Source organism: Neltuma alba, unplaced genomic scaffold, assembly GCF_004799145.2.
Source record: "Neltuma alba isolate B1F8T4 unplaced genomic scaffold, ASM479914v2 tig00003186_pilon, whole genome shotgun sequence".
In the NCBI taxonomy this organism is placed as follows: Eukaryota; Viridiplantae; Streptophyta; class Magnoliopsida; order Fabales; family Fabaceae; genus Neltuma; species Neltuma alba.
In genome coordinates, this window is record NW_021633177.1 from 1,095,318 (window position 1) to 1,107,774 (window position 12,457).

Consider the following 12,457-nt stretch of genomic DNA (forward strand, 5'->3'; position numbering starts at 1 on the left):
TAAAACACATGTTGAAACATAACAATCACATAATAGTAATAATGATGATTATTCAATGGCAGGTCAATACTTGTTTCGTTCTGTTCTTTCAATTGTTTTGGCCCCAGTTTGACTCTTCCCACTCTGAAAGTCAGCCTGAACTCCCGACTTCTCCAATTTATTTTCCGTTTCCAGAACTGCAATGTTCTTCACAGCCCACAGGGTACATTTTATGGAAAGGGACATCGGGAAGAGTTGAATAGATAAACAAAAACGAAACAGAAAATAGAAAAGGAACATGTTACTAATGTACAAGAACTAAGGATTATAAATTCTTTTACCATAGTTTCTTACAACCAAATGATAACCAAAAAAATCGTGGGATTTACTGACTGCCAAGTACTTTTATCCTAAAAGCTAAGTTTTACATGTAATTACACTGATACATAGCGAGCCAAAATTTACTCGAGGTTAACATTAGCAGGAAGGCATACTCCAGGACCATGCTCTTCCACAAAAATCCCTTCGCAGGCCACTAGTTTAATGCAATGCTGAGGCTCGGGTTGGTATTTCTGCAAAGCTTCATTGAAGCTTCTGCCGAGTACGTTTTCAACCCAATCCTCCACAGCATTTATCTTGTCAGATAACCAAGCGGCTGCTAGGACCTGTACCATGACTTCATAGTCAACTTCCAGCTTAAACCCTAATCCAAACGTCAACCGAAACTGCAAACTGATGCTTTTTAAGAGTTTCTCAGCGAGTGCATCAAAATCGAAGCGCTTAAAAGTTATTCTGGCGTCAAGTTGACTACAAAAATCATCAAACCAGTCCTCTTCAACTTCCTGGAGAGGCATATTCAAATCTAGAGAAGATCTTGGTGTCTCTAGGACCTGTTTCTGTAGCTTGCATTTGGTTGCTTGCTCTACAGAGTCACTTCTTTCACTCAGTTTTCTTTTATTCAGAATTGCTGGTTTGGAGGCCTCTCTTCCCGGCGTTACTCTGACATTTGTGTCACTGCTTCTTATGGGACACTCAGAAGAACGCCCAAGTAGTAACTGCATTTGACATCTTTTGGCTTCAAGGATTTTATCCTCAGAAAACACAGGCTCCTCCTCCAAAAGGAAAGAGTGTTCGCCTTTGAAGACGCTTGAAGTTACAATAAAGAGTGCATTACTGATACTGATTTCCCTGCCATGTGAGTCTGGAAATTTACCTGTTCTTATTGCCTGGAGCAAACTATTCTGCACCAGAAAATCAGCTTTATCTACATTTTCAAGAAATATAACTGAATGGGGTTGTTTGCTCAACTCCCCAGCAATATAGTCCACGACTGTCTTCCTCCGAAGCACGTCATGACAAATTGACTTTTGGCATTCAAAAACCACATTTAATGGGTAGTCTCTGCCTTGAGAACTCATATCCACAGAGATTAGCCTTTCTGTGTCTCCAAATATTTTCTCTGCAAGTGCTAAAGCAATTTTCTTCTTTCCAACTCTGTCAGGTCCAAGGAAAGCAAGCCATGCATCTGCTCTAGCACGGGAACCATTGTGCTTTCTGGTGCCATATCTACAGAGGGACATGGCTCGATTGACAGCAGATATGGCCTCTGCTTGCCAGCTAACTCTTCCAGCAAGAAGCTGGTTAAGTGACTTGAAATCTACCGAATCCAGTTTCCCTTCCATGGGAACAGAGCAAGGAGAGGATTGAGCAACTTGGTACGAAGTATTTTCATTCACAGCATCAAGATCAGCTGAAATGGAGTCTGAAAAGTGCCGTATGCTGTCTCTATGATCTTTTACTTTTGGCGTATTTGGCTCCTGAGCTGCTGATGTATAGAGAGTTCCCAATCCCAAATCAGTGGTCACAGAAGCAAGGGAGGAAGATGATATGTGATCGACCTGACTCATATTGGCCACAGGTGAAGGGGCAACCCAAGGGTTCTGCACGTCAGTTTGCTGACTCTTTGAACCAGCTGCTCCCTTGTCAGCTCCTGTATCAATTCCAGAACTCTCTGAAGTAGCATGTAACATCTGCTTTGATGGGCAAATACTATGTAACTCTTGAGGCATGTAGAGACCATGTTTAGAATGCTGGATTTGATCAACTGATAGATCTTTACTGCTGCTTTCTCTAAAACCCAAACCAAATTGTAAGCCGTCAAGAGAGGGAAGCTGAGCCTTTGTTTGGGATACATTTAAGTCTGGAAATGACTCATTGTGATGAAGACGCTGACAATTATCAGCCCACTTCTTTTGCAATCCCAGCATAGTTGCATTCAAAGTGGGGAATTCTTCATTAGCCTGCATGGATGATGAAGTGCATCCTTAAATGCATTCACAATTCAACAAATAATGTATGGCATGCGAGGCAGAACATTATTACCGCTAGCAGAAAGGAAAACAAGACTGAGAACACTTAATGTAGATATACACAAACATGCAAGTTACAGTCTCATCTTATTGACAAAAAAGACCAAGAATTACAAATGTTGAGCATGAGCTCTCATGTAAAGAACGAGAACACTTTTCTCGTTTCCTAATATTCCAAATTAAGTCTCTTCAACCATTGCAGGTGCAATTGTTAAGATCAAAGCCAACTATAAAAGAGAATCTACTTTTTAATGCATGATATGATTTTGCGTCCTAAACTAAATTTCAGAAAAGCCAATGATCCCATTTAGTTCTGAATTCCAATATTGGAACAAACATCTTTACATTTCTCAATTCAATAATTAATCGCCAAGGGTTCTGCAAAATAAAATTTGAAAAGACATTTCCAAAAGACATGCTGCCATTTTATCGGGTTTGCCACAATAACATAATTTTTGTTGAATTCACCTCCAAATGTAAGTCCATATACTTATTATTTAGCTCCCTTCTAGTTCTACCAGGGCAGGAAAGTTAGCATTGCGTCAGCATACCCTTAAGTCACTTTTGTGTATCAGTACAACAATTTCTCCTACTACGCATTAAGCACCACAGATAACCAAAATCTCTGTCTCGTTAAAAGAGCGTGCACACTCTAGTGAATGTCTTTGGATGAATTGAACAAAAAAAAAACTAATATCTACTGATCATAACTCACCTTTGCAACATCCAACCGTTTATCTTTATCCACATTAACCTGTTGCAGCCAAGGCAAGCTCACTGAGTGACTAGATGCTGAAGTTGTAGGACCTACCTTCAAAACATCAGCAACTTCTTGTTCATACTTCTCATTGCATGTCTGACAGCGGGCAGAAGATTGATTTGCACAGCTTACTGGATTTTTGAATTCAGGTGGTGTAGAAAAGAAACCACCAAATGGCACAAAGGACCCCATCAAACTGTAAGTTCATCATGAGCAGGGAACTGTGAGATCCAATAGGCATGGAAAAAGTCAGATGCTAAAAATGTACACCGTCAAAGAGACCAAGTATCATCAGCTTAAATATGTTAAAAGACTGCATTAATTACCGCAATCACCAAAAGACTGCAGGTTGAAATAATGGCTGTGATGGCACATATTGGTCAACACAAGCACATCACATATAAGCACTGATTGGGCTTCATAAATGCATCTCATAAATTGCCAAAAGCTGCCAAGATTATAAATCACAATAATAGAAAGTAAAAGCATTCGGCCAAACGAAGAGAAGGCAAGAATGCAATTGGCCTAAATCCCGCAAAACAAAACATTGAAAGCGCGTTCAAAGCAACAGCTCTGTTCCTGAAGGAATCCTTTCAGACCAATTGACATAGCGGGTATCAAGAACAGCCAAGACCGCCTATTACTTGTTCTAGGCGAGCAACACGCTTATATGTGTGAACAATTTTTCTAACACACCAAGTATGTTGCCGTCGAAAATGAACTAAATTACGAATCTTGAATCATGAACTTCACTAAGCTCTAAATCCACAAAGAACAAGCAAAAGACGGATCCAATAAGCAGCGAGAAAGATAAAGAGAACCGGGTGAAAAAAACATTTCAATTTGAAAAATAAGTGAAAGAATCCTACAATAAAGGCGACTCCTGGTCAAATTTTCATTTGATTGACTTATTAGACAAAAGTTTGAGCTACAAGTCTAGTTTCTCCTTCCAGATAAGGCCACACATCTAGACATCTACAATATTCAATTCTTTTAACCCAAGTGCAGATTTAAGCAATGAATCATAAGATACAGAACCAACCTGGATTTAGAGTAGAGCCCCTCAATTGAAGGAGAGGCAGATGTCATGGTCAGCAGATGCAAGTCCCAATCCTTTTCCACAGTCGGGAACATAGTTAAAAACTTGGAATGTATAACAGAGGTCCCTGCCATGCCTACCAGCCATAACTTCTCACCATGAGTTTCCAATAAGCTTGTCAGTTGTGAGACGACAAAATTCACAGCAACACCAGGCACCCCATCGCCCACGAATGCCTCAAGCTCTCCGAAATTCACAACGATACCCGGACCTGAGCACCGCTCGACTGCAAGACTCAATTCCTTAAATTTCAAAACCATCTTCTCTTCACTGCGACCTTCAACGAAAAACTCAGCAATCTCCTTCTCAATGCAAATCATATTAAGCCCAGCAATATCAGCTGGCAACATACCTACTTCACCTCTCTGTACAGTGTCAGTGAATCTCCTAAGAGCACCCTTCGCGTAAACACCCATTAGTAAGGGATTTTTCTTTGTCTTCCTCACAAGAACCTCGGCAATTCTTCTACAATTCTCGTCTCCATCTCTGTGTGCAGGATTGGCCATGAAAGGGAAGTTAAAACCTGGACGATCCATTTCCGAACCTGTTAGATTGCCGAAAAATAAAGGTGGGTAACGGCTGCGGAAGAATCGAGAAGAAGCTTGCGCTATAGGCGGTTGAAGCAACGCAAGCTTTATTTCACAGCTTCGAAAACCAGCTTCCCAAAAAACTTTGCTCACAATCGGATCATCGAGAATGGACAAAATGAAGTGCTTGAGCTCCACCTTCAAAAACGAGGCCGCTTGCTGCTGATGATGCATATGCATCTGTATCAAATGAAAACTCTCTGGATGCCTTCTCTGGTTCGCTTGGGATCGCTTGATAGCAGCCATGAGCGAATTGGATATAGGAGGGTCGTCCTCGAGAGCCTTAGTGGTGGGCAATCGATCGAGAGACACGCCCACAGAGAGCTCTAAAGCTCTGAACTGTCGACGCGGAGAATATGAGCAGCTACGTGTGCAAGCATCCCTGAGGGGGGAAGAAGGCAAGGCGAGCAAGGCAGAGATAGCATGAAGCGAAGTTGTCTGAGCATGGTTGCGGCGGCGTGCAACCGCCACCGCATCGTCCAAAGCACGAGCGGCCTCCTCCGTTAAGCATTGCCTTGCTACGCTGACCGGCGTCGGCATCGCCGGCGAGCATATATGCCCTGTATTTAAATGTATCTATATATGTGCGGCGCCGTGGGGCGAAGAAGCAGCTGGATTTGGACTTTTTGCAGTGAGGTAATAAAAAATAGTTTAGGAGGATAAATTATTGGAGCAAGTACGCCAAGACGAGGAGAGAAGCAGAATAAAAGTGAGAGAGAGCAAGAGAGCAGGATGGTTGGGGTTGATGATGGTGGCGAGCGATGCTTTGCGGTTTACGATGAAAGAGAGAGTGCGAGATTGTTGGGGCTGGTGGTGGTGGGGGGTGTTGTGGCAGAAGATGATGAATAATGATGCTTTGTGTGGATTACTATAGTTGGCGTGGGACCCCGCTTCTTCTCTTTGGTCTTGAATCAAACACATGGTGAGCATAGATTCTGCGTTGCTCCTCTCTATCTATCTCTCTCTGCTCTCTCTGGGGTTGAAGAAGATCTCTCTAGTTAATTTCTTTTTTGTTGTTGGTGATCGAGGGAATACAAGAAAAAGGAAGAAGATGAAGATCTCTCAATTCTGAAATCCCATTTGTTTATGAATTTTTCTCAAGTGCTTGTCTTTCGTTGTGAATAAAAAGAGAGAGATAGATGCCGTGCCCACTGAAGCAAATGGGAGAAATGAGTGTCACTGTCAGACTTTTGAGCCTGAAAGTGTCCTTTTGATCTTGTTTTTTCCTTTTTGGATGCCCTAAAAAGGTCATTTCCATGTTTCAGTAACATCCAAATATACTCTATTAGAGAAAATAAGAATTGCATCGCCACCTTAATATTCCTAATGTTAGTTAAATAGATATCCATGATTAAATTATATCTAAATCTCTGAATGTAGCTTTCTGAATTTTGATTCTTCTTACATGGATTCAGTTTTCTTTATAATTAATTCGAAACATTTATCCGTAAATTGATTGGTTACTTTTACTTGTAAATAAGTATAAATTTAACTTTTAATAAGCCTGTAGTTAAAAAGAGAGAAAAAAATTATCAATGAAGATAAGGACATTGCTTTTTTTAACAAAAGTCACAATTATCTAAGGGAAAGAGTTTCTTAATTAAAATAAAAAGGTTGGGGAGAGGCCCAAAAAAGAAGATTTGGTTTGGATACGATGAGGGTCAAGAAAGATACAAACAACGAGTGGTTAATGGAAAAACTGATGCCATTAAAGATGTCAGCTTCAAAGGTCAATGATGTCTTGTTTTGTAATTATATGGAGGCACTCTAGTGGGGATTTTTGACTAATAAAAAGGGAAAGAAAATGCTTGGGAGTTATTTATTGAGCAAAGATAAGGAGCACTATCATTTCTTTGAATTGTTTATTTATGTCCGCATATGTTTATATGTTACTGTCATAATTGGGTTCTGATCGTCTTGTCATCTTTTGTTGTTTCTGCCGTCGTGGATATAATTCTATAATTAAAAAAAATAAAACTCTCGTGACCGACAATTGTCGTTTAATTATAAAGTTTCGAATTGAAGTGGTCTTTTGGCCAAAAACAAAATTGAAGTGGTCTAACTATTAAAAAAAACATTTTAAGAAGAGTTACCATTGTTTAAATTGATATAAATAAATAATATGCTATATTAAAAAGATATTTAAATAATTTTTTTCTATTTATTATGTCAAATTTATTAATTTCGCCAAGAGACTTGCGTGAGTTTTTTTTAAAAAAAATTTTTTGCCATTGAGTTTTTAAATTTTTAATGAATAAATGAGAATATCAACAACAACATTAATAAATGAATACATTAATCTAAATTATGAAATAACTGGATCTGTTATTTTTACGCCCTGGATTAGTAAAAATAAGTCTAGTAGGAAGACATTAGTCACAATGCCAAATTAAAATGCTGAATGGATTACATTTCTTTAATTAAAATACAAAATGATTTTTCAGAAGTGATTTTTTCGTTTCAATTTCTTCTATATTCCTCTATTTGTAATGTTTATATTAAGTTTACATAATTTCAGACTAAAAAAAGTTAAATATAAATAATTAGGAGGAAATATTAAAATCCAGAGGTGGATTGAGAAAAATAAAGAGAGTGAAGAAAGTAAAATGGTGAAAACCCATGTGATGAGCCCTTGAAAGGGAAATAAACGGAAGCCGACGGGAGAGCTTCATTTATTTTGGGAGGAAATATTGAAATTTGTCACATATTTATATATTGAAAAAAAAAAATCAACAGAAAAGACAAAGATGCAATGTAATGGAGCATAATAGAATGTAGACATTAGATGAGAGTCCTTTTTTTTCCTCTAACGTATCGGGCATGTGTTTGACGGGGAACGCGTGCTCACCCTCTCATTTTCTATCTTCGCATCGCCCGTTTAATCCAATATTATTTCATTATTTAGGAATAATAACGTAAGACTTCTATTTATTATTTTTATTTCTCATATTTATTAATTCTTTAAAATCTATTTATTTAACTTATAAACTGGTATATAATATAATATTATAGTATAGGGATATTTTAAGAAGATTATGTTATTTTAATTAAAATCAAATAATTTATCTAGCTTTTTTTTATTTTTGTAAATTAATTAAGTAGCTACTCTTGCATTAAGAATAGTAAGAATACCACTCCCTCCTTTTTTTTTTTTCATATAAGAATAAGTTTTTGGATATACCTTATTCTTGTTTTTGAGTGGCTTGGAACGATTTATCTGAAGTAATTTAAGTTATACACGATAGGTGTAAGGGTTATGATACGTCCGGCAGATCAAATATTTTCTCAGGTACATTCAGTATTTTAGAGTATTATGTGGTGTATCTAATATTTTAAAAAAAATTTTAGATGTGTCTGGAACCCTGAAATATTTTTTTTATTTTGGTATGGGATGCAGCAAAAAATATTTTTAGATCTTGGACGTACTTAAAAAAATATTTTAAAGTACTGAATTCATCACAAAATATTTTAAGATGTTAGATATATCTGAAAAAATATTTTAAAATAAAAAAAAGTTTTATTTCATAAGATACAAAAATAACTATTTATAGTGAAACCAAACCGACGCTGAGGCCAGGGCGGTTGGTAAGTGTGACGCGGATATGAACGTGCCTTGACCCCGAGGGCCGAGGCTTCCAGTTCTGGCCAACAAAACCAGGAAAAACAAGAAACATTAAAAATGTAACGGACGGTAGTTTCGACACATTCGAGGCACAATGCGGTGACTTTTCTGCAAAAAGTGACTTTTGTTTCTTAATTTAGAAGTGTACAGAGGAACCATTGGGCATCAGCTTCAGTCCATGCTCAGCCACTTCTGCGCCTTCCTTCTCCTGACGCCCTGTTCACTGCCCTTCCCTTTTCGCTTTTCGCTTTAATTACGAGAGAATTGCATTAGATCCTATTTAAGAAATTAAATATAAAAAATCTCTTGAAATTATAAAATTATTCTGAAGTCCCAAGAGATTTTTTTTATAATAAATTTTATTTTTTAATTATCAAATCACCCTTCTTTTTTTTAAGTTTGTATTAACACTTAAAAGAGCAGTGGTTGACAACTTAAGATGTAAAGATTGACAACTATCGCGACTTGTTTGACAATTCATGCGTTATATTTTGTGATATGCTAAGAAAATATGTTGTCAAACCAGTCGTGATAGTTGTCAATCATTGTATTCTAAGTTGTCAACCACTGCTCCTTCAGTTATCAATACAAACTTAAAAAAAGGGTGATTTGGTAATTAAACAAATAAAATTTATTACAAAAAAGTTATTTGGGACTTCAGAATAATTTCGTAATTTTAAGAGATTTTTTTGTATTTAATTCTTTTAGATGAGATCTAATTACAATTTTCCTTTAATTATTATTACTGTTCCCCTCCTTCTTTTTTTCCAGCTTTTATTCCAATCCAGTCATTTCGTTCGCTGCCCCCGTTTTTCATTTTACTTCATCTTCCTATATACTACCTCCGATTTTAATATAAAATCTTATTTGACTTTTATTTTAATTCTAAATATAAGACTTTAATCCACTTTATTTTTTATATTTATGTATATTTTTTTCAAAGTAATCCTTATAACGAGAATAATTTAACAAATACACTTGATTAATAAGATATTTTAGGAAATACAATACTTATTTATTATAAATAACTATTTAATTTTTTTCTTTAATTTCTCAAATAAGTCAACCAGTGCTTATAATTAGTCGAAAATTCTCCTATTGATCCCATCTTTTCAATATTCTAAAATTAGCAAATATCAATTGGTTCGATGAATCACTATTGAGAAGAGTTATAGAGAAGTTCGTGGTAAAAAAAAGAAATAATTATTGATTTTTTTTTACCTTAAGTATAATTAGTGATGCATCTTATTTACATCCTAACATTATAGTATTTACGTGTCATGCTATTTGATTAGTAACTAAGATTTTTATGTCACACTTCTATATGACTTTTGTTTAATTACGCTATTTTCTCCTAATTTTATTTCATATCTATATTGTGCGGTATTTTTAACAGTTAATATATAATAAATAATTAAATTAAGTAATCTATTTAATTAGTAATTCGCTGTTTCTTATAAATAACTAATTGATTTTATATTTCTATAATTTTTTACCTTTATTTAAATACACTCTGTACAAAATGTTCAAGATCGAACTGATAAAAAAAACCATGATTGTAAGCATATAAATTTCTCACATAATGCAATTATTCATGGAGCAATGGATTAGTTTTGACAATCATTGAGCGAAAGCACTTCCGAAGAAGTTAAACTAACTCCAGATTTTAGTCTTCGGATATAATAACTCTCGCGTTAGCATAACAGCATTATCTTAAAAGTTAGTAGTGAGACCCGTAATGTAGTGGAAGACTTTTGTCCATCCAAATGTTCTTGCCCCCTTCAACACTTGATTGCTTATTACACTAACCCCATTTCAAGTTGACTTATAAGCGTGAAAAATAATTTTAATTTAAAATTAGATTAAAAAAATAATGTTTGGCGCGCGCGCTCACGCACGCATAACTGATCTGGAGCCAACTAACTTTTTTTTTTAATCTAAAAAACAAATTTTCTTGATTTTTGGTTTTTATTTTTGACTTTTTTTTAAGATTTAAACATTCTCCAACTTATTTTTCAATATATTATTCAAATAAATTTGTATCGAGCTGACTTTTTTTTAAAAAAATAGAAGTATGTTCATAAATAAGTTTTGCTACTTTCAATCGTTAATATAAGAGTCTTGTTGGATATTGGATTTGGCCTGAATATGATATCCCATCCATTTTTGAATTTCAAATTTATAATGCTTTTTCTAAAATATCCTTATTGATTATAAGGAGTCTTTACCAAGAAAGCTCTAATATATATGATTAGAGATGATAATTTAGGAAAGCCAAAACACATTTATTATAAATCATCAACTTTACTAATTTTATCAAAGATCGGAGGTAGTATTATACTAATTGATTTTTATCCATATTAGCATGCGCAAGTAAGTTGTGATAAAAATAATTTTTGTTAACGTTAACCCAAACAAGGTAAAAAGATATTTAGGTAAAAACTAAACTATTATTTTAAAAGTGATTTTACGGTATATAAAGCAAATATATAAAAAAATTTATTTTAACTTATATAAAAATAATTTTTAAAAGTGTTTTTTTTTTGGGGCATAGCGGACCCTGCTTGTTAGCAAGAGGCTTTAGACTCTTTTTTTTTTTTGGTCCAAGAGGCTTTAGACTTTATACATTATGTATATCCCACCCCATTTTTAACAACTAGCCTTCTCCCATTGGCCATGAACAATACATATGTCGAAATGAAAAGGAAGGTCCAACGATTCCTATTAAAAGCACCTGTGTGCCTGTCATAATCAAACATATCGATCGATAGACATTCAAATTATAACAGCAATAACTAACGAAGGGTAACTATATATTTGGAATAAACACACGTCCCTCAGTCACGGGGTCAGCGTGACTCGCAAGCTAGAACATGTTTGAATTATAGTTACAAATCTCAAAAACTCATTAGAAATGGTAAAACTAAGGTTGAAAACTGAATTAGACAAAAACTGTTATTTGACTGGGCTAACTTTTCCAATCAACTTTTGGCTTTCAACCTCAGTCGGATTCAACGAGAAAAAATCTAACTTTTCAAACCGCAATTTCAAATGGTGATTATTAAAAATAAATATCTCAGATTTATCCTCACATTTTTCCCTCTGTCTCATCTCATTTGTTAGCATAACGAGCTTTTATTCAGACCAAATAAATTTTAATTTATATTCATGTTTGTCAATTGTATATATTTAATTAATTATCTACAATGTGTTTTCAAATTTTTCTTTGTAATAAATATTTTTATTTTATAATTTCACAAATAAATTATTTATATTTTGTCATAATAATTTTACGTATTTTTTAAACTATTATCACATTAAAAACATAAAATTTCAAACACTACATTTTAATACAGTTTATGTCTTTTTAGTCATTTTATAACTAAACTAATTTTTCTATTAATCATCTAAACAACTTCAACTTTTTCAATTGACTTTTTAAAAATATTTATCCAAACATATATTAATTGACTTTTACTCTAACTTCAGTTACAGAAGTCAGTTGAGTTAGAAGTTAATTTTGCCCAATATCAATCTAAACATATCCTTTAGTCAGCAATCTCGTTGGGCTGACAAGGAACCCACTCAAACCATCACAATTCATTAGCTAGTTCGTGACATTTTGTGTTTGTCCAGGATGAGATTTATTCGCTCAAAATTTTACATATTATAGTAAATAATTAAGTACTACCTCTGGTCTTTAATATAAGACTCCATTTGACTTTTATGTTGGTTCTAAATATAAGACCCCAATCCATTTTGTCTCTCACATTTACTCAATTTTTTTCAAGATAGTCCTTCTAATAATTATAGTTTTAGCCAATATACCTAATTAGTAAGGATATTTTAGGAAAAACAACATTTATTTATTACAAATAACTAACTTAACTTCTTTTTTTAATTTCCTCAAATTAGTCAATTGGCTTTTATAATTAAGACCGGAGGTAGTATATCTTATCTAATTATCTCACTGATAATGAACAATTACTTTCATAACAATTAATCTTCTTCTTAGCACCCTTCCGTAGTTTATTTTTATAA

At 34.6% G+C, this 12,457-nt stretch overlaps 1 protein-coding gene across 2 annotated transcripts; it reads right to left on the reverse strand.

Annotated features, from left to right (window-relative positions):
* Positions 1 to 255: 255 nt before the first annotated feature.
* Positions 256 to 11,766, reverse strand: LOC114740578 (protein SMAX1-LIKE 6). Of its 2 annotated transcripts, XM_028928745.1 has the most exons (4): positions 11,758 to 11,766; positions 4,151 to 5,354; positions 3,064 to 3,304; positions 256 to 2,279 (listed from the first exon to the last, which is right to left on the reverse strand). In XM_028928745.1, the coding sequence occupies exons 2-4, from the start codon at positions 5,332 to 5,334 to the stop codon at positions 441 to 443; spliced, it is 3,264 nt and encodes a 1,087-aa protein (XP_028784578.1). In that variant the 5' UTR covers positions 5,335 to 5,354; positions 11,758 to 11,766; the 3' UTR covers positions 256 to 440. The 2 variants fall into 2 exon arrangements, with proteins under 2 accessions (XP_028784578.1, XP_028784579.1); XM_028928746.1 differs by lacking the exon at positions 11,758 to 11,766 and having other exon boundaries at positions 3,160 to 3,304; positions 4,151 to 5,945.
* Between the last annotated feature and the right edge of the window lie 691 nt (positions 11,767 to 12,457).